The sequence below is a fragment of the Corapipo altera genome, unplaced genomic scaffold (assembly GCF_003945725.1).
Source record: "Corapipo altera isolate COAL_440 unplaced genomic scaffold, ASM394572v1 1, whole genome shotgun sequence".
NCBI classification, from domain to species: domain Eukaryota; kingdom Metazoa; phylum Chordata; class Aves; order Passeriformes; family Pipridae; genus Corapipo; species Corapipo altera.
In genome coordinates, this window is record NW_020884873.1 from 27,737,973 (window position 1) to 27,764,203 (window position 26,231).

General features: G+C 35.6%; 1 protein-coding gene across 5 annotated transcripts in view; it reads right to left on the minus strand.

Annotated features, from left to right (window-relative positions):
- Positions 1-26,231, minus strand: part of PTPRQ (protein tyrosine phosphatase, receptor type Q) — a 118,530-nt gene that overhangs the window by 31,409 nt on the left and 60,890 nt on the right. For 3 of the 5 annotated variants that reach the window (XR_003531319.1, XM_027665731.1, XM_027665760.1), the window contains exons 36-43: positions 16,233-16,565; positions 9,671-9,792; positions 5,826-6,012; positions 3,553-3,797; positions 2,892-2,958; positions 2,173-2,331; positions 708-930; positions 190-263 (exon numbers count right to left, since the gene is read on the minus strand). Coding sequence is in view for 4 of the 5 variants with exons in the window: in XM_027665731.1 (XP_027521532.1) it covers positions 190-263; positions 708-930; positions 2,173-2,331; positions 2,892-2,958; positions 3,553-3,797; positions 5,826-6,012; positions 9,671-9,792; positions 16,233-16,565 (1,410 nt within the window). In the remaining variant the exon portion in view is untranslated. The remainder of the gene's footprint in view (positions 1-189; positions 264-707; positions 931-2,172; positions 2,332-2,891; positions 2,959-3,552; positions 3,798-5,825; positions 6,013-9,670; positions 9,793-16,232; positions 16,566-26,231) is intronic. The other 2 variants (XM_027665740.1, XM_027665752.1) reach the window with 2 other exon arrangements.

Here is a 26,231-nt window from a genome sequence, read left to right on the forward strand (position 1 = left end):
AAAATCTCTTGGAAACCTCAAGAGGACATACAAGGCAATAAATAGGTTTCCTCAGCCATTTTAGTCAAGCTAGGTCCAACAAAAATAGAGATTATTTACTTCATGAAAACCACTGTACTAAAAAGAAAAATGGAATTGTCTAGACCCTTGGAAATAGAGAAATACTTTAGTAAATGACGCTCTCCTTACCTAACGTTTTGATAGGGTCAGAATAGTCAGAATCTGTAAACTGTCCTTTAATGTTAGTTGCTCTGAACTTAAATCTGTGAAATAAAAGCAAGAAAACTAATGAAATAAAAGTTTATGTGCATTTTCTTAAATATTGTTTCACTTAGAAACTAAAAACTAATTTTAGCTTTAGCAAAATATAAGTTGGAATCATTATTCACCTGCAAAAGGGACATTATGACAGACATTAAGGATTCTGTCAATATCCTGAATGTATTAAAAACCCTGTGTGAATTACTTGTCTTGAATTTGGCTTTATTTAATTTAAGAACTCAGTAAGCACCTTTTGTTGCTTGAAAAATTTTATAAAAAATTTGTCTCCTATATTTATGCTCAGCCAAAAAAAATTAAAATTAGAAACACATGATGATTATTTCAATCTCCACCTTTTCTAATTAAACTACATGTTTTATGTGTTTGCATAAATCTATATTTCACTTAAATCCTTCTCTTGGACAAACTAAGACAAATGTACTTACAGGTACTGCTTTCTTGGTTTCAGTGGACCATTACATATTTTATCTTGACTGCCTGGTATCACACACGTAGTATCAGCACCTATGACATAAATCTCTTCTTTCCCACTCAGAACTTCTTTTCCTTCTACACATGGTGGGTTTGGAAAGCCTTCATTTGTAAAATATGGCCTTGGTCTGTTGAAGTAGGCATCGTACCACTTAGTAACATTCCCATCATGCTGAGCTATTGTCAAGAAAAGAAATAATAGATACAATTTACATTCTAACCAGGCTGTAATTGAAGAAGTTAAATAGGAAAATATTTTTTTAAAGAGCTTAGCATGCTACTGGTGCTATTTACACAGCTAAGTCTATAGCTGCATTTGCACTTGAACCCTAATTTCTTTTACTATCCACTCTGCATGTTTTGTTATCTCTAAGTCAACTGAATCACAGTTAGAAAATTTGAAGGGCAGTTTTGCACAGGAGCTCTACCTGTAGAGAATATTACTTGTGCAAGCCACTTGACCTTGAAACTGAGCATGGCTAGCTAGCAAAGACAGTAAAAAGTGTTTACTCAAGACAGTAAACATTGTTTCGTAAATTAAACCAGTAGATTTGCATAAGTGGATGGTACCTAGCAGCTTATGAGAAAAATCTCCAAATTTTTCTCAGCATGGTGTTTGCATATCTGTCAGTTCAATAAAATCTTCACAGCAATAGTTACGAAGTAAATTTCTTCAGGATTAGTGGTAAAATGCAAAATTCAGAAAAAGGTGGCCCCGCATAATGTGAGTTCACTTAATGTGAATGCTTTACTTCTATACTTTGAAACCAAGGAAAATAAGGGAATTAAATACCTGGAATTTGTCCGACTTAGGTAAGTAAGCCTGATCATATGATGTCCTATCATAAAACTCCCACTCATATTGGTAAGCAATTACTCAAAAGAGTTTCACAACAGTGTTCATATCAGTAAATGTTCATCAGTCCGTACAAGGGAATAAACATTCTTACCCACAGTCTACAGAAGGGATTTATATAACTCCCTCTGCCCCCATTACGAAATGGAAATATCAACTGCACATGACTGCATTCTTTTACAGGCAACACTAATAGTGACAGAAGAATAACCTTGCCAAAAAAAGAAAGGTTTCAGATTTTTTAACTTTCACAAATGTCAAATGTTGGGTCTTTCTATTTCAAGGAAATAGAAAATAAAGAAATATAATGACAAAAGTAGAGACTGAATAATATTGGTGGCTTCAAACAGCGTGGATGACACTTAATTGGCAAGCATTCTCAAAATCCAGCACCCAGGCCATAAGTATTGTGAAAGATACTTTCCTCTTAGTGCTATTGGCACAGCTAAAGTGACTTTGTTAGCTGCTTTCTAAAGCGAAACTACTGAAACCCAAGATAAGAAATAAAAAAGACAAACAGTCTGAACTTTAAAAAGTTTTCAAGAGAACGTATAAAATTCTACCTCCAGCTTCCACAACAAGAATTTGTATCTTCTTGATAGGGCCATGATCATCACTGTAATAACATATTGGCATTTTGATTGCAATTGTTGTAGCTGTGACGAGTAATGCCCCATTGGTATCATAAACTGGTACTGGTTTCTTTTTAGGTCTTGGTGGTTCTGTTTTTAAATAAAGATATAATACAGAGTTCTGTTTTACAATATTTTCACTACGGGTACATTGTTCAGGCACATAGCTGTGTTATGCATGAAAAAACTCCAGCATGTTTTCAGGGATGACTTAATGTTTTACTTAATGTCTTAAGACTCTAAAAACTATATTCTGATAAATGTCTATGTGCATCAGTTTTCAATTAAAAGAGAAAACTATTAGTTTTTCAGTTAATTTCACTTTGTTTATTTCGACAACTGTTATACTGCATATTTATCTTTACCTCTGTCCCATTCTAAGCTGTTCCCTGATGATAATTAAAATATTGAACTCAATATGATTACTTCATTGAGTCTGCACATGCTTTACAGTATTGTTCAGATACCAATAGCAAATGATGATTAATATGCAACAAAATTGAACACTACAATTTAAGGCTATCAGTTACATATTCCTTTTCCTACATTATGTGGCCTCTAAATAATAGCCAAAGGCACACAGCTGTGTACACAGCAATTTCTTCAGCATTTATAAAGATTTCAGATAAAGAGTATTTTATGAGACATACCTTTGATATCCATGGTTATTTTCAATTGAATTTTCGGCCCCGCGCCAGCACCATTAATTGCATATACCTTTAAAAAAGCAAACACTTGCTTAATAAGTATTTGTAAGAGCTTCATATTGGCCAGTTCTGGATATACTTGAAGCAACAATGAATGTCAAAATACTCCTTTTGTCATTCACACTTTCCTAGAACTTACTTTATATTGCTTTATAATCCTAAGCACAGTAACACCTTCATCGCTTGTAATGTAGCTCTTAAAAAAAGGAGAAAACAAGCCCACTTGAAGAGTTTTAGTTCCTCCTCTTATGTCCCAGTTTCTGACTGTTTGAAAGTACTTCATTCACATACCCCTAGCAAGCTCCCCTTGCAGAACCAGACCTTTCAGGGGAGCCAACCGAGCAATGCAAATAGCGGATTAAGAGAGAGATTTAGTCCTGTGCTTGTGACGAGGAACTGGCCATCTGGACTAGGGATGTGTCCTGCTCCCACTCACTCTACCCTGTTCATTGCTCCCCTCATTCCTCAGACTTGCCTCTCTTTGCACCCCAGCTAACATTCTTGGCATGTAAATCTCATATTCAGCCAAAGTTCGTGTTCCCCATTCAAACTAATCTCACGCATATCAAAGAAAAAAATCAAAAGCAAAACTATCAGTTCTTACGCTGACATTATAGGTATGTCCTCCTTTTAGTCCTTCTATCATGGCAGTGACTGACTGATCTTTTTTTTCAATGACACTAAGGTTGTGGATCTGGATGGCAGCGGGATCGTCTTCATTGTAAACCATAGCTTGATACACTTGAATATTTCCATTTGGTTCAGATGGTGGCACAAATGTTACTTGGAACTTTGTTACTTCATCTGGTATCTTCTGAAAAGTTATGTTGTTAGGTGGGTCTTCAGGCACTGAAATAAATATCTCAATGATCCACTTAATCAGTTTACAACTATTACTATTATAGTAAAATCAGAAAAACTACAAATCATATTTTTTGCACATCAGTATTATTCCATTGATATTTTCTGGGTTTTATTAAAAAATTTCAAAAATTTCTTCTGATTATCTACTCAGAAAGCCTGAAGGTATCATTATATCTTGAAATACATCTGAGGTAAACAAACCTTTGCATGGGTTGACAAGTAAGAAGTGTCAGTGAGTATCACTTTCTGAAAGCCCTCTGTCAACAGCAAGCTCCCTCCCAATGTATAAACAAGCCACTGTACCAAAGAATCTCTGATTATCACAGCTAACTCTTTAGGAAAAAAATTCCCATTAGCTGATGCCCAGACACAAGCACAAATGCATTTTTCCCAGAGGTAGTTTCTTGTCAAATGCTTATTCCAGTAGCTTATTCTCAAGACAGCAAAGGTATAAATCATTTTCCCACTGTCCCTATCTGAAAGAAAAGGCTGTAACATTCTTTTCAGGCAGCTAAATATTTATTGCTCTACCTGAGCAGACAAGTATGTAGCATGACCTCTAAATAGTGAAATCAACACATTCAGCCAAGGATTTAGATGCAGTTGTCATAATTTCCTTTTTTTTTTTATACCAACCAACAAATGCTTACTCAGGCTTCACTGGAGCAAGTCTTTGTAAACTGGTCCTAACTCAGCTATACATTAGGTTGTACAAACCAGATGAGACAGGATGAGATGGAAAAAAGAAAGTTCCTCTCTAAGGTTACTGCACCTCCTAATGTATCACACATTTAAATAAGAGAAAGGACTACCAAAACAGGTATCACAGGATACTGTCTGTCTCAGGATAGACCCAGTTAGCACCTAATTTAGTCTTTAATTTTCCCACAGTAAAAGACCACATTACCTTCCAGGGATATAGACAGGTTATGAAATCCTTAGAATTTAACTTATTAAAGGCACTGGAGAGATATACATATACACACTCATATCGTATCATATGATTAGGGACCTTGGATTTCCATACATCAAAGGAAAGATAAATGATAAATACAATCACTGTGTAGTATGTTTAAATCTGAAATTAACCTGAGTATGTAGCTAAAAAAGTTGACCTTCAGCTGACCTCAGTAGAGACACAGTTGATAAATACTTCGAATGAAACTAAACTTTAATACCTTTTGAGAAAATATTTTTATTCAAAACCAGCAAAGATAGTAGAGCATAACCATGACCTATGTATGTAAAGTTAGGACTGCATCTTCCCCATGTACATCTATTTATATTTTTCTAAACAAATGACAATCCTGTCTACTTTTCTGTAACACAGTGTCATGAGGTCCTCATACAGTTCCTTACTCTCTTCTCTCAGTTTTATTTCTCTGAGTAACTTAATAACATCAGAAACTTTTGTCACCTTAATATGTAGCTCATTCTCCAGATTGTTTTGAGTCTGTGGAACAGCTGTCTCAAGTATAGAACCCTGTGAGCCTTCACTAGCAACTTCCTTGCACTGAGAATACACATACTGTGTCCTCAAGTCAATATAGGTACAATTTATAAATGGTAGGATTCACTTTCATGTAGTTTTTATATGTTTCAATTTTGCACCAAAACCAAGCATGTTGTATAGAGTTTTCAGCAGTCTCTTAAGAGAAACAGGCACCTCCACAAGGCAATCATCCCTGCCTAAGAGAGGTATCTTATATATACATGCTAATATAAATAGGACTTCCTTCTTCATTGACTATAGAAATAATCTAGTAATCTAGTAATCCACACATCAAAATTTTACATGAAGTAAGTTAGGATCCCTGCAGAAGTAAAGGTAAATCTTAGTATTCATAACCATCCCTTTTTTGTTGACTGAAATATTTTTAAATATTAAAGAAAAAATATTGTGAGGACAAATCTGTATTAAAAGCACACCTTGTGTTCAAAATTCTCATTTATTTGTCAAATGAAAGAAAAAACTGCAAAGTTTGTTCCATACAAAGTAGAAAAAATACAAACCTGCTTCAAAAGTGGAGACAATCACTGGAGAACTAGCCTTGCCTTCTAGGAGAGCAGCATTAACATCCCCCGTAAAGGCAATGATTACTACAGAATACCTTGTAAATGCTTTTAAATCAGAAATTTCTAAGACTTTAACCTCATCCTTTGTCTTCAAAAACTGAGCTTTATAGTTGCCATTATCTACCTGTAAAAAAAGAATAGAATAAAAAAAAATGTTACAAGGCTTGAAACACCCAAACCCAAGAAATTACTATTTGAACATCTTATTTAACTTCAGTACTTCCTCTTTTCTAACTAGTTACATAGAAGGATTCACAAGAATTCTCCAGCTACCAAGACTAGAAAGCTGTGCTGGGGAATACACTCCCATCTCACCCATGTGTTGCCTCTTTGTCACTTCCTGTAGAATGGGATTAAGGAAAGGGGCTGTTTGCTTGGCACCATCTTACACCAAGCAAGCATGAACTGATTTGTACACAGTGGGCAGGGAAACTGTAGTGATTTGAAATGGGAATCAAACTAGGCAAAGATCCAGAAGATAACCAGCCATATAGCAGAAAATTGTTTGGAATACAAAAACAACTAGAAAATTGGGCAGCATTTTATAATGTGGATACAACTGCAGAAAGTGCAATTCCTCTTGGGATATATTAATAGAAGCCCTTTTTATGAGACAGTGGGGAAGAAGTCATTCTCCCACTAGAAAAGCTGGAAAGCAAAAATATGTTGGGTTCAATCCAGAAAAGGGGGATGGTAGGAGACTTTGAAATATATAAAAAATCATGTTAATAAATTGAAGATAATCCATTGTTTACAGTGTTCATGAAAATAGAAATTTTACTTGCACAAAAAAAAAAAAATCAGAATTAAAAATTACACGGACTGCAATGATATACCTAAATAAGTAACTAAAACTATGACTATGAGTTTAGCTAGAAACTATAACAATCTATTGAGGGTTGCTGAGCAATTTTCAGCACCAGACATTAGAGAGAAAGGGTAATGATTAATTTGTGAGGAATACTTTAGGTATATTTGTTTCTGTATTAAAGCAGACTACGGGTTGGATTACATTTTGGGCTACCTATCCTCCTTACACATCAAATTATCTGTAGTTCTGCGGACAAATATCCATTGTTAGACTTTTTATCCAATTAATCACTTCTAATGGTAGCCTCAAAAAAGGAAAAAAAGGAAAAAACGGGATCTTTTCTAGTGTTTGATCAAGTATCATTTACAAAGTTTTATTTATGTCTATTCCCATTACTTCAGTTAATAATGTTTTTATTATTGTTTCTTTGGTGTGTAATTTGAAAAGAGAATTAGGTAGCTGTACAGTAGTTTTCCCACTGAACAAAATCAGTATTAAATGCACCTGATAAAACATTAGAATAGCTCAAGCATACCTTTTATTTGACAGATAGCCTTATATCCCCACTGAGAATTAACCTGAACTAAACTGATGGATTAAACAGACATTCATTTCCTGGGATAGCCATCAAGAGCTGAAACACTTTCTTCTATTTGACTATCAAAAAAAACGGGCATATAATTATTTATACAATAGCTAAAATACAATCAGCGCTACATTATTAAATTTATTTCTGTTCTTCATGAAGTTTAATGGTTCAGTTCCATTTTCCTTACCCACTTCCAGGAATATTTTATTCAGGACTATTCTAATTATAGTAGACAGCAAGACAAAGTAAAACATGACTCTGAGGAACAGTAATGGAGTATTTTTTTAGTTTTTCTGATCTACAAAACTACAAGGAACATCCTAGTAATTTAAGCAGAACCCTAATACATTGAGTTATGAATACTAATTACTAACTTTTACTACATAGCAGAGTAGAAACCTAAAGTATTCTGTTTGGTGATCCTATTTTTATAAATCCTTAAAGATACTCCGTTAAACATAAAAATTAGTAAAGTTTGTGGAATTTGGAGTCTTCATAAAAATTTCCCACTGGGACTATCAAATATATACTAAAATTTTCACTGAAAAAGATTGCGACAGGTTTATTGGCCTTTACAAAGTAATAGGTTTGTCTGTCTACCAAATTTCTACAGAACTGACACCTGTAGTTACTGAGCATTAGACAGACAACATCTGATTACAAGGAATCCATAGACACAGAGCTGATTACCTGAAATATATTGGGGAAAAAACCCAAACAAACTCACTTTGTAAAACAAAAACCAAAGTCTTCCAAACTGAAGATTTAAAACAGTTTTTTAAGTTCCTTCCAAAAGCTGGCAGGTTCACATGGAATAGTTCACATTCCATAGTTCATCTTGCTTTAGGAATTTTACTATAACATATATTGAAAAGGTATTTATAATATTTTCAGTGTGTAGAATCAGATTATACTCTGTTTATTATTTAGGAATTATCAGAAAGAGAAGAAATTATTTAAATACAAGTGGATTAAATATTAAATACAAAAAAAATCAAGATTTGAGAATTGAATTTGGAAGTTTTATAAAAACCATGATCTGTTTTTCTGTTAATGCACTACAGTGCTGTTTAGTCAAAAGGGACAGGAACTTTTCACAAGGAAGAAGTCTTCTCTAACTTTATTAAAAGAGAAATAAAACTTGTTATTTAGTTTCTAGTGACCTACACATTGGGCCAAGGAATCATTCTTTCCCTATAAGTACTTCCCTTGCTGTCGTACATCCTTCATCCTGCCATTCTACTGCTGTAGGAAGCATCTTCAGAACTGAACAAATTTCTCTCTACATCTTGTACAATGAAGTTAGAGGAAGAGAAAATTGTAGGATTACACATTTTTTAGTCTCTCTTGTAACTTTTCTGAGTAGCTTAAAAATGATTTGTATTTTTTTACTGATCTCCTTAGAAATTTTGATTGCACAAAAATCTCAGCATTAATATGTTGGCATGTCTGTAATTCTTTTGACAGACTCAGAAACATTGAAAATACACACACAGTCTTACTCTCAGAAAATTAAAAGAACTTTTTACTTAAAGGCCTTAAATATTTTGAAGTAATCTTTAATTTTTATAATTTTTTTTGCTACTATCTAACAGACTACTTTAGAAGTTTTAAAACTGCAAACAACTTTTCCTGGGTAATGTCTGGTACACTACTTCCTATTTTTGCTGATAGCCCTGTCTGTATAGTTTTTGGCAGAACAAGGAACCTATATCCTACTTCTCATGTGCTTGAACTTGGAAAGTTGCATATCTTGCCACAGGGCAGGAAATTAGGTTTATTAGTGGTGGTTTTAAAGAGTTTTGTAAGAGTAGTAGAGGATGAAAAGAGAAAGGCCACTAGATCTTTTCTCTTATGTCAGCTTTTTTTTTGTTATAAAGATCAAGGAGAAAGAAGTGTTATTGTTGTGCTACCAAAATACAGTTAATCTGATGGACAGAGCACCAAGTGCAAAGTGGGAAATCTAGTTTGAATTTAAAGTTTGCCCTCTGGTGCCATGTAACTTTGTACAGGTCATTTCCTTTTGCTGGGCCCTCCACTTTGGTTTGTAAAATCACTACGATGACCCTTTCCTTCCTTTGAAGAAGAAAGAACTCACAAAGCTCAGCTACTGTTTTCCTGTGTACATTTATAGCTACATTTTTTTCTCCAAGAACTCTTACTAGCACACATATTTTAATATGAAGTAATTAATCTATCTCCCATTAAGAAATTAATAAATCTAAAATTAATTCTTGTATGGAATTTATGTGGAAATAGACACAGTCAAATTTTTTTTTAAACAGTTATTTCTGTCCTGTAATTTCTGTAAGGAAACCTGCTGTGATATTTACATGATCAAACATCTATATAACTACTAACAGCAAAACTGAGTTGCCTTACTGAGGTAACGTCTATGAGGTAGCATGTTGGTCCTGTGATGATGGTAGGTTCACTCCAGCTGATATTAATACTGTGAGGAGATGTAGCTAAAACAGTCACATTTTCTGGAGGACCATCTGGAGCTGTAGAAAAAACTATGCATGTAAATCATGGCCAAAGAAGTACACAAAAAATAACCCAATAATTTTAGTGGCCAATAGAGATTTGAAAATAACATTTTTTTTCACACATTTACCTTAATAAACTGCCTAAATAATTATAACTTTTTTTTTTCCTTTTTCACCTGTAAAGCATACCATGTGATTTAGAAACATCTTTCATTGTAACCACTATGACTTTTTTGGAGTATGAACTGCCTACAACTGCATCTTAAATTGAAATTATAGGATTATTGAATTACAAGTTCTTTGTATTAATTTTACATGACACAAGCAAAATATATATAACTATTTAGACAAATTATATTTGTTTATGTCAAATGAATCATTCAAAGAAAAGAAATTGTGAAAATACCTGATTTTCTGCATGCTAGAAAAAATTTCCTGCAATGTTGGAGAGTACAAGTAGAAATAACTTTCTACATTTCCTTTCAATTTATTCTTAACATGTTTAGAAATTCCAGAAAACACACACAAAAAAGTGGTAGGAATATAAAGAGGGAAAGAATGTTCACATTAAGAAATGGGATTTCCCTAAAATTTCCTTTTGTCAAGGTGATATGTGAATTAACTAGTTATTTCTTATTCATGGATAAGAAATTAATGAAACTATAATAACAACACAGTAGTTCTCAGTAAGTGGTATTACTTTTTCATAATGACCATTTTAAATTTCAGGAAAACCGAACTTGGAATAGAAGTGACAACAGATTTGTAGATAACTTCAGAACTTGGCTCCATGGTGCCTTTTTGGGGGGTTTACTACAAGAAAAAGACAACTGTGGTAAGTATCACTGAACAGCCTGTTATAGAAGCAACAGATTTGGACATATTTCCGGAACTTGGGTTCATGGTGTCTTTTTTATAATCTACCAAAAAATATACATATCAGTTAACAGTATGTTATAAAAACATTATTAAAGTGATCATACCTATTCTAACTAGAAGGTACAGTCTCTTTTCTAAAACAAAATTAATGCAGGAATATGTGGCTTGGTACCATTAATCATTATGTAAGAGGGTTTAATGAGGAAAAAATTGGAGGATATACAAGGTTACTTAGTTTTTTAGGAGGAAAACATGGTAGGAAAAGGAAAAAGAACATGGAATGAAGTATGTAGCTATTGAAATTATGTATGAAAGATTAATGAGGAAAACAATAAACCTTTACACTACAAATTTGGCACCACAGCTGCAGAATAAAACAGGAAGATTTGGGAGTAAAAAAGGTGCTATGATGAGTTTAGGGTGTTAGATATAGGAGTTAGATTGCTGTGCTGGGATTAACAGCAATATACAAGACTTTATAGGCAGGATCAAATTCAACCATTGGAAGCAGTCCCCAAAAATATTGAATAGCATGGAACAACTGAATGAAGAGTGTAACTGAACAAACTGTGAGTACATGAGGGGTGGTGAAAGAGGAGAGTGCTCAGTGAAGGCTGGCTGTCAAGTGGGAGCTACAAGAGATAAAACAAAATACAAGGGCAAACTTGTTACCTGAAAATTAGAACAAGCACAAATAAAGTTTATTTTCAGGTAATGCATGACAGACTTGTTGCTCAAACAGTTTCTTTCAGAGTAAACAATGCTTTCAGTAACTATGGCAGTGGTATTTATTAGCTTTATTGCAAAATGAAATGTCTGGAAAAGAGTATAAAATTATATTTGTAGCTTATTGAGCCTTAGTTTTCAAACCAAGCAAGTTTCCAAAGACAATTACTTTTCACAGAACTAATGGAGCATTTAATCTCAGAATTTTTTCAGGAGTCACTTTACATTTATGCATTAGACAACAATGGTGTGAAATTTTAAAGCATAATCTAATCTACAAATTACCCAACCATATGGGTAATTTCCATATGTAGTTTACACTTGATGCATTTTTAGATCTTTGTAATAAAATTTAGATTGAATATGTTATATTTAAGATACTCATCTAAAATATATCTAAGGATTAATAGCTGGTTAATTTTCACAATGAAAAGTAAAATATCAGACATTAACCAAATCATACTAAAATGTAGGAATATTTTCTAAAATAACGTATAATTAGAAAGAAAGCTACAAAATTAAAGGTGTCTGACATCTCTCACGTCTTACAAAAAACATCTTTTTTAAAACTGTGTTTGATTTCAGTGGATAACTGCCATATTCTGATAGGGGTTTGCTTGTGAAATTAATCTAGTCAATATGAGGCCATATCACTACACTCTTTCTCTTATAAATCACAGCAATTTACTCAGTAGAAATGACCTAGTCTTATTCTCTCATTCCCCCATAATCCAATCACTTCCTCTCATAAGCACTTTTCTCCTGGTTTTCACAATAATGCATTTTCTGTAACTAATAACCATCATTTCCTGATTATCATGCTTCTATCCTTGCACAGGAATGTGGGTCTTATGGAGGTCAGGGTCATCTTTCCCATCCATCTGTGTCCTGGTGCTAAGGCAGCAGTTAAGCGCGTTAGTTTGAAGATAAGTCTGGATAGCCCATCATCTAGCATAATCCTCAAAAATAAGACTGAATACTCCAGTTTTCTAACAGAAATTCTTGGTTGCCAGTTTGGTTAAGATCAGCACTTTTACCAACAAAAATTAAGTGTGTGTTTCAGTTATCTAATTTTATAATCATTCAGGTTACTTTTACCTATATTTAAACAGCTATATTCGGCCATATTTACTTTCCAGTGTTTAGTTCTGAGGAAATGAAAGGAACAAATTAAAACAAGTTCTCTCAGGCAAAACTTTCCAGAAGAAAGGGCATATAACAAGACATGAAATCTCATTACTTTTCATCACAGATACTTTTCATCTTTAATAGTACCAAGCAACTGGGCATCAGCAGGGATTGGGAAAGAAGGTGCTGAAAAGAGAAGCATAACCCTCTGCCCCATGCATCTATGTCCTAGCATTTGTGGGATATTCGAACATCTGGGGTTTTCCTTTGTACCTCAGTATATCCTGGCATTAGGAGACTTGGCAGTTTACCAGAAAGCATTGCATTGTGTAACTGTACGAGATCCAAAATGAGGTCAATGATCTCACTGTCATTCATCTTCCATCTAACACCGACCTTCCAGAATTATTTTTCTCTTAGAAAACAGAAGTTTGGCCTATCTTATTCTCCTTATAAATGCAAAAGTGAAGGTCAGGGTAAGTGCAGGTGTGAGCAAATAAAGTTTCCTTAGCTATGTAAAACATTTCTTGTCCTTTCCCTTACAGTGAGTCAACACTGTGTTATTATGTGCTGGTAACTATATAAATCTAAGTTATAATGAAAATATTTAATCTTGCAGACTAGATTTGTCTCCTGGGTAATCAATCAGGTAAGTAATAACAGGGCCATCAAACTATTTTATGAGACAATAGGACAATTCCTGTGAGGATAATCTGTAAGACAGAAGGCTGAATAGGTTATCTGTGTGATGTGAGAACCAGACTGTACTAAAAAACTTATAACATTTTCCATGGAGTAACTCTATAACCACTCTCAGTACAGAACACTGCCATCATTTTTTGCTTGAAACTTGCAAATGGGTTAAAGAATCTTAAAAATAATTCCTGTAGCCTTACATTTGCCTTCATAATGAAAAACTGAAACAAACAAGCAAAGATCCTCACCTTAGTCACTGGATATTCAGAATTATTATTCTGAATAGGTATTTCTGCTCTAGCACAACAGTCAAATCCTCAGCACTTGCGAAAAATACTCAGGATTTCTGTTATGTAATTTTTGCTGCTGTTGAAGTTTCTTTTCTTTATATTCTGGGAAATTAGTTTAACAGTTTTCATCTTAAATGCTGTAACTTCCTGAATATGAATATAATACCTATAATATTTTCTTTAGGTTTGAGAGAAACACAAATTTATGAGAACTCAATGAATTATGAAGAAAAACATTTGACAATTATTTCACAACCAAGGTAACTTTACCTTCAGGAGAACCAATGCTTTACAGAGGCATTTCTTGAAAATCAAGTAAAACAGTGGCTAACTTCTGCCCTCAAACCTGCAAACACAACTCCCGTTGATTTTATAGGCTAAGTACTCAGGGTATTTTACATAGCAGCTAAGCACCCTTAAGCCCTAACAGACCATGTATATTGGCTGTGTATCAGCAGGCTAATCCAGAGGATGCTTGGCCCTGTCCACGAGGGAAAGGAGAGGGGATCAACACCTGTTTGCTGGATACATTCTGCAAGGCTGCCCAGAGTACTGAGTCTGTTTGGTTCATTCCAAATTTTTCTTTCCTGATACAGGTTTTGCAAAAGAAAGAGGGGAACTAAGGTTTTCTTTAGTCTGTTTAGCAGTATTTCTAAAGTCTAGTCTTTGCCATGTATGAAGTAGCTAGAGAACTGCCCTTGCTAAAGATCAGCCACTGCTCAGGGAGGCTCCCAGCACCGCTGAAGCACAATGGAGTTTCCAGCTGGCTACCCAGCTGTGACATGTCAGCTTCTTCTTTTTTAACTCCTCAGCTGATTGCCATTATCCCAGGAAAAAGAACAGCACCCAGCCACAATATCTGAAATAGTGCCCATGCTTCCTTGACTCCACAGAGGTGTGTTTTATAGGCAGCTTATCTCCTGATGTGTCACCATTTAGCTCACAGGAAATTTGTTGCTGCCTACTTCCCTCGTCACAGACACAGCCCCAAACACTTGGGCTGGAAGAACAGATGGAACTTTTTTACTTCTACCCCACCACTTTTAAACTGTCTAATAGAGCATGCAGAGGAGCTACTGCTGAGAATGACACTGTATTGGCATGGAAAGGGCCTGTGCAGTCTAATGAGATTTTTATAATTTTAACTACCATCTTCTCAGTGAGACTGACAGGAAACTAGTTCTTTCTTAAAGCAAATTATCACTGTCTAGACAGTAAATAATAAAGAGGATCCTAATTTTATGCATTTATATGTGTTTTAATTATTGCTTTTCTGTCCAGCTTTAATCCCCAACTTTTCTAAACTCAGTAACAATTTTTTGAAAACAAGTATTTGTGTATGTCAGCAACTAAATTCTATAAATTTAATAGTAAGGCATCTCCCTAGACCTTCTGGCTCAAGAGTTGCACAACTTCTGTTAGTTGTTTTCTGCTCCGTCTGGGTTTACTTGGGGTTTTTTCTTCTCCCTCAATTAAAATATTGCATTAATTTACAGGCCGAGCATCCCCATAAGAGTCACTGGACAAAGGAAGTACATACACATGAGAATGACTCTGCAGCTGATGCCAGTACTTCTCAATCCAAAGGACTGCTTCTGTGCTTTACATGAAAAACAGGCTGTTATGATGTTTACTATCATGGTGTCCAAATCTCTTTGCCCTTTGGGTTTAGAATTTCTCTATTTCAATTTGTCATCTGCAAATGAAGGTGACAATATTTGCTTACTTAGTAGAGAAATGTGAGGTATTTAAAGATAGATGGATGTACTATTGTTCAGTGAGTGCATAGATACTAAAAGGAACATTACATAAAAGCCTCCTGCGTTCACATCAAATGATTTTAAAAACATGAGTGGAACAAAATAAATATGTGGGCTCTTGAGTAATCCCTGGTACACAGCTGTTAAAGTCCTTGGTATCTCCATTATTATTACTTTGTGCGGGGAAATAAGTGAAGGAGCTGTGATTCAGTCAGAGGCTGGATCTCAGATATTCTCTGACCTAGGATGGCTGCAAACTGGTAGGGAAGGTCATTTGTCCCCATGACAACTGCCTAAATAATACATGTTTCACATCCCCTTCTCTCAAATATTTAATGATAACTTATCCGTGACACCTCTTCTCTTACTTGGAATCTTCAGTCCTCAGCTAAGGCATGAGAGTTCTAATATGTGTCATGGCAATCCTCTACAAGTTACATGGCTACTGTGATTTATAAACTCCATAGGTGTATATGGCCTTGGAAAGAAATCTCTAATTCCTCTGAAACTATTGCTTAAATTATATTGCCAGGAACATACATCAGAACTTCAGGAAAGTGTTACAATGTTGATTAACAGACTTTTAGTCAAAGAATTAAAAAAGGAGTACTTTTCATTGGCACGCCCCACATGTGAAGATGTATTGAAAATGGCACGGCAACCCAAATTAGCCAAAATTTAGACTTACCAAGTCTAGACATGGAGTATTGCTAAGGATTGAAATTGGTGCTAAGTAAGCAGTAAATAAAATAGAGCATACAAAAGGCATTAAAATATCGAGAAGTGTTAAGTATGTATACCTACCACATGATTTATATCATGATGTTTCATAGTTGAAGAGTTGAAATAAATCCTTATTAACTTCACCAATATTGTAGGTCTATGAAGAAATAACTTGCTACCAAGTGTTCTTTCTTATTTAGGTGAATATCACATTGTTACAGCATTATGAGACATGGGAGATATCCTTACTTACGGCCAGGAAGTGTTTGTGTTGAAATCCAAGGTGAAGAACTGCCATAACCAACACTCGTACTGGCAGCAACTGCAAATCTGTACCATCTGTATTTTTTCAGTCCATACACTGTGTCTTCTATCCAGTCGTCCATCACATTTTCATATAAATATTGATGCATCTCATATTCAACACATTCCTTAGTTTCCCAGTCACTGCAGTGGACAGATTGTAGCTGTGTGGTAATCTTGTAGTTTTGAAAGTAGCCAAGGATAGATTTTGGTGTTCTCCAATTCAAAGTCACACTTGTTGATTGCACATTGGAAAAAACAATATCCCTGGGAGCACTAGGAACTGCAGATTAAAACAGTTGTAAGACATCTTAATTTGAATAAAAAGTGATTGCAACTATAATCCTTTTATCCAGTGTTAAAAAAAACCATTTTTATAAGCATGTCTAAAGACGAAGATTCAACTTCATATGGTTAACAAGAAGTAATTCCACTGGCATAAATCACGCTGTACATATATAGGTGTCGTACATTTACAACAGTTTTTGAAATAAAAAATAATACTTTCAGGTGTGGCATGCAGGGGCAGCTTTGAGAGGTGTGACATTCCTGTTACTACATTTGGGGCTACGTCTCAATTGAGAGAGGGAATATCAAGCAAAGTTATTTTTTGCCTACCCATAGCATCTTTTAGTGCAGTTGCTAACTGGGCTTCTTCACTTCTCACTTAGAAATATTCATTTCTCTCTCTCTCTTGGTAACATATGAAATCCTCACGTAATTCCTCGAGATTACATAAGTCTCCTGTTTCACCTTCTGAATGGAAAGTATCAATACACACAATATGTTTTCCTAGCGTTATATAAGCGCTTTACAAGTTGTTCGGCAAATAACAAATTAAAAGAACACTGACAGAAGGAGCTGAATACATCACAATACAGAGTAAAAAAAGAAGAAATTTCCCATAAATGCTGCTTCCATACATCCTTTATTTATACACATAGGTATATATGAGTATACAGGTTATATTCATGCCCATGGAGACAGAAGTACTGCACGTTATGTACATACATACACATGTGTACACATTTACTCTATCTATATTGAGTCAACAGTGTACTCCCAGCTCTCATAGACTAGATGCAACATATGGTTTTGTGCTATATCACATAATCATACAGTAAGCTAATATTATCTCTAAGACTCTGTAAGATAATACCAATACTCTCTGTGGCAAAAACTGTGCTGGCCAATCAGCTCAGAAATCATTTTGTGCACTTAGCTTTAAAGAGTGCTTTAAGTCTTTGGGGGAAGAGGTATCACTGGTCAAAGAAAAACACACGATACACCCTCAAACTGAAACTGAAGAAGTCCCAAGGCTTACATAAAGAAGAAAAGAATCCCAGACCAACATTACTGGGGAAGAAAGAGAAAACCTTCCTTTTTCTTTTTTTTTGAGCCTTGTGGGAATATCTGATCTCTGCTTTTTTTCTGCAACAATTTGTTTGTTGAAATCATCAGAATATAACAAGCTGAAACTTCTTCACTAAATATGAATATTTAACAAGAAGTGTAAATTATGAGTTAAACCAAGCTGTGATGGTGAAAAGGTTGAGAAATTAAAATCCCTCGAAATGAGTTCAAAGCAGGTGGAGTCTGCAGGAGAGGGACCAGACAAAGAACCGTAGGCCCTTCCCCTGTCCTTCCACTCAGCTGTCACACATAAGTACACAACATCACAGCATGCAACAGCCCCATATGCTCCCAACCTGCTATAAGCTAGCCAAACACAGAACAAGAACAAATTGACTAAGAAAAAGTCTTCACCAAAGACAACTTCCATCATTACAGCCCATGTTATCAAAATTAAAGTTGTTTTGCTCTGCTGTTATTAGCATAAAGATAAGTACAGAAAGTCGTAAAAAAACCCAAAACATGCAGTATCATTTTTGCATGTGAACAGATTTGGAGAAGTAATACCCTGCTTATCCACTTTCGAAAAAAAAAACTAAACACTGCAATATTTTCATAAAAACTCTATAAGCTGTAATAGCTGTTTGTCTAAATTACAAGAAAAGGCTTAATTTGACCATTAATTAGTGGAAAATAAAGGCAGAGAAATCCTAAATTGCTACTAGAATACAGCTGTATCTTTCCTCTAAAAAACCCTTACTCTATTGTAATATAAGCTATTAATATCTGCTAAGACATCGCAAAAAATACACACTCAATTATGACAACGATAAAATGTAGGATAGAATGGATAAAACTATTTGAGTGAAAAAAAATTATCACCCAGTCTCACTCTGAAGTTGAGTTAAAGTATTTTAAGGTCCAATACGATGTATTCCAGGAATTAAAAATCAAGTCAGAAATTCCAAAGATATCAGAACAGGTAAAAATAAAAAGAATTTAAGAAAATTAAATTCTTTTTCTCACTCAGAGGGGATTACCACTCTTTTTTTGATAAGAAGTATGACCTCACCTTCCCAGACACAACTCCAGGAACTCTTGCTGTGATAGGAACAGCCATCACTGGTGAGTTTGGAATAAAAGTGTGAAAGTATGCAACATGGAGATGGAAACAATTGGCTTTAATGCCTCTCAGTCTCCCATTACTAACTTCTATCTGCTGAAAACTGATTATTGGGCTACATTCCAATACTGAAACAGGGGCTTGTAATGAAGTAGATAGTAACTGGTTGCTTGCTGACTGTTAATAGGAGGTTCATATGGAAATATGTACCTTCACTTGCTCAAACGTGCAGCTGGTAGAGCCATGGCTGGCACAACTGCAGTCTCTGCACTTAAAACAAGGCAGGTTAAAGAGGCTAGTCACAGGTGTAAAATGAGCAGTGCCCATATTCTAGACAGCATGGTGGGCTTTCCTTCTTTAAAGATAGTACTTTGTTCCCCTAGTTTCAACACAGAAGACTTCAGAAAGAACTGAGAGTTAGCAATTTAGAGGGAAAAGATGCTTGGCTTTCATAGAACTAGAAATTATATCAGACTAAATGAGAGTGGCTCTGATTTGTGGGCTCTCAAGCAGACCAGGAGAGGTCTAATAAATCCAGCCTCCATGAGCTTTCCTTGTATTTGGAAAAGAGGCAAACTCACCAAGAGTGGGGAAAAGAATGGAAGGCTGAGAAATTATTTCTCTTTCTATCTGTACTTTTTCCCACTGACTACAATGGGAGCTCATACACATTACCCTCATGAGGATGAAGGTGATGTCTGTGATTATCTGCAAGTAAAACTACATGAAAATTATCATTTTTAAAGATAAACTTGCAGGTATCGTCATAACAGACAGATTAGACAACCATTTCTTCTTTCAGACAAAAGCTTTTGTAGCTATTTAATGCTGTAATTTTCCAGTTTACTAAGACCCATACAAACAAAATATTTTGAGCTCACAAAATAAAGGGTCAGCCAGCAAAATTCACAGAAAAATTTTCTCTGCCAGTGCCTAGACAATCCTTTAAAATGAAACCAGAGCCTTAAACATTATTCAGTATAAAATCAAGATCATTTTATCTCCTTGCTTACATGGACATATCAAATATAAATATAATCACTCATTAGGACAAAGAAAAGATGTGATCTGAATCTGGAGCACATCAAAGAAGTTTGAACCTAGGGCCACAGTGAAGAGGAGTGACACCCAGTGGCATAGTATCTCTTGCACTTGATGACTGTGTTCACAGACAATTTCAAGACAGCTATGCTATTGGGTTACAGATACAAAGAGGATTACAATTACTCTAGCATGGAGAATCAGATTTCCATTCCTCAAGAATGACTAAAATTCCCCCAACTTTTTCTGTCCACAGATGGTACTGATTTGAGCAAACCATTCCATGCTTCCTAGAGTAATCAAACAGCTTGTTTAAATTTTCTAAACATGACTTAACTATGATGAAATGATCACTGTTCACAGTAAAAGTTATCGAAGCCAAAAATTGTGTCTTTGTCAGCTACTATTTCAGATTACATTGGAACTATAAAATACATAAAGACTTACGTATCTGCTCTTATACACTGCTGCTTAGACGTGCTCCTAATGGGAACTTTACTATTAATCCTGATTTTCAGGGAGATGTACTGAAAGATAAGGCATGAAAAAGGCTGTGCTTATGGTGTTGTAAGAAGCTAATTGTTGAGGACTGTGCCCTGATTAGCTAGCTGGCATTCTTGTGCTAATCCCATGTTTAAATTTCTCAAGAATCCTACATAGGATTCCTTAAGTCTCATCACATATCTGACAGTCTTTCCCTATAGTATTTTGTTGCATTTGCTATGATTCCACTAGCTCTGGAAGTAGGGAGTTTTTCTAAGTCTGAATCATTTGGTTCAATGTACTCTACCTAATTTTCCATTTAATAGCTTCTAATTCAGCTTCTGAAAAACAGTCAGGGAGCTGGCAGAGACACTAGACATGAAATGCTGGTGAATTCAGTTGCTGGACTGGAAGAGGGATGAGGTATTTTCAGGTTCATCTACCATTGTTCACATAATGGCTAAATTTCAATGAAAAGTGCCTGAAACCAGGTCTACGTGGGATTTTAAGCTCCTAAAAGTTATTTACATGCCTGAACTCCTACTGAAGTCGACAGGAAGCTACACACCTTAATAGAAGTTACTTTCACAGATCTTGGCCTTGCTGCCTTATTCTTGTCTGGCTGCAATGCTAATCAGCCCTTCCAAAACTGGTAGACTGCTCTGAGATTAATTTTTTGAGAACCTAAATGAAAGGAAATTCCTAGCAGAAAAAGCACTGGTACTGGGCAAAGACTCAGATCAAGTTGAACTTGGCCAGTGGAACTGGTTTAAACTAACAAAAACACTTGCTAGAAAAAATCTTATTCACAGTGCAAAGATAACCTAAGGGCAGCAAAGGACACACACACACACAAATCTACTGAGAAAAGAGAGGTTATGGCTTTCTGTAAAGATTTCTGTGGAAAGCAATGACTACAGCTGCACAGGCTGAACAGAAGAGCGTAATATGATACGGCATAGTTCCTAACAAAGTTAATAAAAAAAAGTCTGCCTACAGAACAGCTGCTTGTAGCTGGAGTTTGGATTAAAAGAACAGAGGCAGCCTAGAAGTCTGTTGGGTGGTATTAACAGCATGAATAGGAGGAAAGTGAAGAACAAAGTAGAACAGACAACAGTGGGCACAGACCAGAAAAAGCCTTCAGAAAATGGAAATATCTGAAAAGAAAAGAAATATTCTGCATTAATTATCTCCATTGGATTTTGAAAGTTTAGTTACCAAATAAGTTCCTTGGGTTAAGCCGTTAACCCTGATCGCGCCAAGCTCTAAGCTAGTATAGACTGCTATACTAGATTAGGGGGACTCATTACAGTATAAAGTCCTGCTCAGTATGAATAAGTACATCATGAATAGGCCCCAAATTATCTTACTAACATAAAAATACCAAAAAACTGTAGACTATTTTTCCCATGACTCAGAATTGACATTATCAGACATGCTTTAGAGAAACTTGCACAGTTGCTCGTAAAAGAGCCTCTGTGGACCATGTTTCTTAGACCTTAGCCTGTTAGAAAACTCAGTCTCTAACTGTGGGACCTAAGCACTGAAAAATGAAATCCTACAAATCTAGGGAGAAATGCACTCCTTTAAGCTAAAAAGAGAAGTTGTGAAAAGCTGTCTGTACTCAGGTCTTGAATTAAATAAGAATGTTCAGCTTTCCATCAAACTAAACCACAGCCTACTTTTCAGTAAACAATGTATTTGACCTGTAAATGCTTTCCATGTTAACTTTGTATTATATGCCACCACCATTTCTTATGTATTAATGTACAGTTGCCCTAGTCCCCACAAAAATACTCCATCTATTTTTGTCAACCTGCTTATAAAAATAACACCATTACAATTTCACTGGCAGCAACCGAGTGATCATTGCATTTGTCTAGTGAAGATTTGCCATCAGCATGAAAGTCATTATTTTAAATTTGGACAAAACAACTAATCAGAAAACATGAAAAAAAATCCACATTACATAAAGAAAATTGAGCAGGGGAAAAAAAATCAGTGATCTCGGAAAGAAATGTTTCAAAGATTCTTAGTCATGATTCACTCTGCAATTTTTTGATTATTTTACTTTATTATATGTTTGAAAACATGACTTTTCAGCACCGATTGAACATGTGAAACACACTGCTCTAATCTCCATTAGTGACAGGGGACACTGAAGCTCTGCCATTTCCAATACTGTGGCTCTGCAGTAGGCTCATTCCTCAGGATAACCAGGACAACATACTGCACTGCACATCATGCTTGAAGCCCTAAGAACCACTTTAGGGTACAGGATTAAATATTATTCCAGTACATCCTTTTCTTCACTGGTTAATGAGGAAATTCATGTAACTCCAACTGAGAGATGTCATGAGCTGCCATATATTAAGAAAAGGATTTATGGTGAAGGAAAGAGCATTTCCTTGGATATCCAGAAGGCTTTAAGCCCTTATTATGTTTTGTGCTCCTTGCAGGCCTTGATGAAAAAAATCTCACATTTTCCAGTGAACACCTCCATACTGGAGGTACAAACCCAGAATCTTCAAAGTTTCCCTTGCGCAGAAAGTAAAGACATTCTGTGCACACATAACAAAAGATGGTGTTAATTTCCCACCTTCACACCAAAAGACCTAAGAAACCTTCCCATTTCCAATTCTTTTAGGCACTACTCTCCTTCTTGCACAAGGCATACTTCTGTATATTGCTACAAGTTAGTATTGGCCAGCAAAATTAAGCCCAGACTAAATTTAAAAATGTTTCCTGGACAGATTTCTATCCATATTTCTTTTAAATGTAAGCTATGAATGAATCTCTGTTTAGTAGAAAACAAATGGTAAGAACTGTCACTAGAGTACGATGGGGGCCTCAAACTCTTCCAAGACTTTGTGGTCAGTTATAATACTAAATATTACTAGCAGTAAGGGATGGGGGGAGGGGAGAATTAGTCTGTGTATCTTAATACTATAATCAATACAATTAATATCCTCAGGGAATAATGAAAAGTCTATAAAGAAAAATCTAAATTAAAAAAATTGAAGTAGAAGCAGTTTTCTTTATATTACTCATGCTTTGAACACACTCAAGTGGCTTTTTAATTATTCTATTTTTATTGTCGACTGAATGTCCCAGACTTGTGAGTTAACTGAATCTTCACAGCTTTAGTGTTCCTTTTGGAGAAGTTTCCTACCATTTTATGGCTCTTTCTCCCCCTAAAAATTCACTCAACCTTAAAAAAATTGCATTTTAATATGTGCATTATCTCAAAAATAATCCAAGGATAGCTATTCAGTCATAAAATCCTAACTCAATTATGCATGTGTATGTATACTATATTATCTTTCATATCCTTTATAATGTATTTAATCCTTTATAATGTATTTAATCACAAATTAATACCACCACTACAAAAGCTGACAGTTTTTATAACATCATGCAGCCTGGCAGAGGTGGTATACCATGACAACGGAACTTGATTGGGCACAAAACATTACTAATCTCCTCATAAATTTAATCTTCATGATTCATGTTTAATTGTACCCAGATATTAACAAATTTACCTCAAAAAAAGGCAAAAAATCTTGCTAAGAATTTAAAGATCAAACACTAGGCAGTGGGACACTGAGCCAAATTCGATTTCACTTTATGTCAGAAACAAATGCATTGACAGTGACTCAGTTCTGGCTACATATTCTGTGACTAATCTTAGGCCACCATAAATAAGAAGCTGACAACAGCTATTAAACTGTTTCCATTCCCATCCATGAGTCTCCAATTCCTAGTATCCAGTCACCACAAAACAATTCATACAAACACGCAGTTAAGGAAATGTCCTAGTAATAACTAGTTTGTTGTAAATATGACTAAGCAACAACAAAGCAAGAAAGGGTCTGTGCAGCATATGTGACAAAAATTACATGTATTGTAGCATAAATCCCTCACTTGGGAAAACTCCCAGTGATAAGACACATGTTGTTATAAACTAAAGACTGGTGGGGTTTTTTTTCCCTTCTAATACAGCTCTTTATAACACAGACCACAAGAGACTGCCAGTCTCCCCCTCAAGCCCAGGCTTAATCCACAGCTTTCTCAGTCTTTCCTCAAGCACTAATTAGCAGCCAACACCAAATTTTGCAGAAATCTCAGGTGCCAGGTTTCTCTAACACTACTAGAAGCCTTTCCCTCATCCTTCGAGATATAAACCACCAAGGAAGTCTCCTGTTCTCCTTCCTACCAGAGGGTAACAACCCTCCTATAAGACTAACTCCAAGTCTGAACACCATTCCCAGATTCAGTCTTGCTCAAGCTCTGAGTTGGCTGTTCAGCAGCCCTAATTTAAAATAAAGGTTTGAGAGTTATGACTGTATTTAAGAAGTGTACTGAAGTGCATTAGTACAGGCATCCACATCCAGCACAGCAGCTTAAGATCACTAAATTACTTCCAGCCAACTGTCAGATATTAGTATGCTCATGTCTAATATTTAAACAATACCTTTTCAAAACTTGACTTTGAATGCTGTTGATAAACAGAAGTTTCTGAGCAAACAAGAGAATAGACTACCCAGGCGGAAGTCTTAAATTGACAAGGACCTGGACAGAAGGACACCAGCAGGGATCACAAAATGGCAGGATTTGTAGGGAAGATGCTGAAGAGGAAACCAATTTAGAGAGAACAACTTCATCAGAAATAGGTATGAGTGACACCTCATAGTTCAAGTAAGGGACATGGTGAGGCTGTAGTGGGACATGAGGACAGGCAGCCATCAAAGTACAACCCTGGCTATTTTCACAATGTTGGCCACATCACACTAGCAAGAGGCTGCCCTGCTTGTCCTCATTTGGAGCTCGGCCACTTGATCTGGAACCAAAGAAGCAGTAGTTCAGCTGACAACACTGATGTGATGTAGATTCATCCAGACATGCACATCCATAAGTCTAATTTTAAGAAGTGTGGAAATCAAACCTCATAATGGGACACCAAGACTTTGTGAATAGGATGGATCCAAAGGAGGTGCATACCACTCAGAAAGTTACCAACAAGAAGTCTAAGCATAAGGCTAAGTCTGATCTTTTCCAAGTTCAGATGTCTGATTCAAGTCTGCATAGCAGAGCTACTTCCCTCCACTTGTCATTCAGAGCATAAACCTTTTTGCTGACACAGACTCTGTATTTAGTATTTGACTGTTTGAGAAAACTTACTCTTTCAGTTGAAATACATATGAGAATGAGTGCCGCAACTCATTGCAACTCATCTTTTAAATTATTCAATAACTTAGTAATTAAATTATTACAAAAACTAGGTTTGGTTTCTAAGCATCAGAGGGTAGAGTTGTACTCCCCCATCCCACCCCCTGTTTCCTTATCCAGAGGTTCTGAACTAGAGACCTCCTCAACTCCACTGCATAAATTGACATCACTGAAGAGAATATAGGAAAAGAAACTGAATGCAGTAATTGCTCCTGTAATTCAGAAGAAAGGTGAAGTCTTTTCTGGATCTTACTCGCAGAACATAATTTTTTATATTTATATTAAACTATCACCAAAGAAGAAAAAAAAGCAATAAATAGTCCCAAGAGTAGAAATCTCCCCTGACTGCAGAAGAGAGCTGAAACAGGCCTTTGCTTCCTGCATTTAGCTAATTTGGAAGGTAGGTACATGCTATTTACACAGAACTAACACCATATTTGACCAGAAATTCATCCCCATGTCAAATGAAAGCACGGCCAAGATTAGGTGAAGTGTGAAGTGTGTGTGTGGAAAGGAAGACAGATTTTGGGTAACAATTTTTCACCTCAATACCAAAAAGCCTGCCTACATTCTTCTTTGTATTTAACTCACAGTTTTCTTTCTTGTTTAAAAAATTCCATCCATCCAGAGTAATGACAAAGTCTGCTTGTAGAACCTAAATTCTTCTCAATTGCACTAATTGTGAACAGCTTTTTGTCAATGAAGTCACAGCACTAGCAG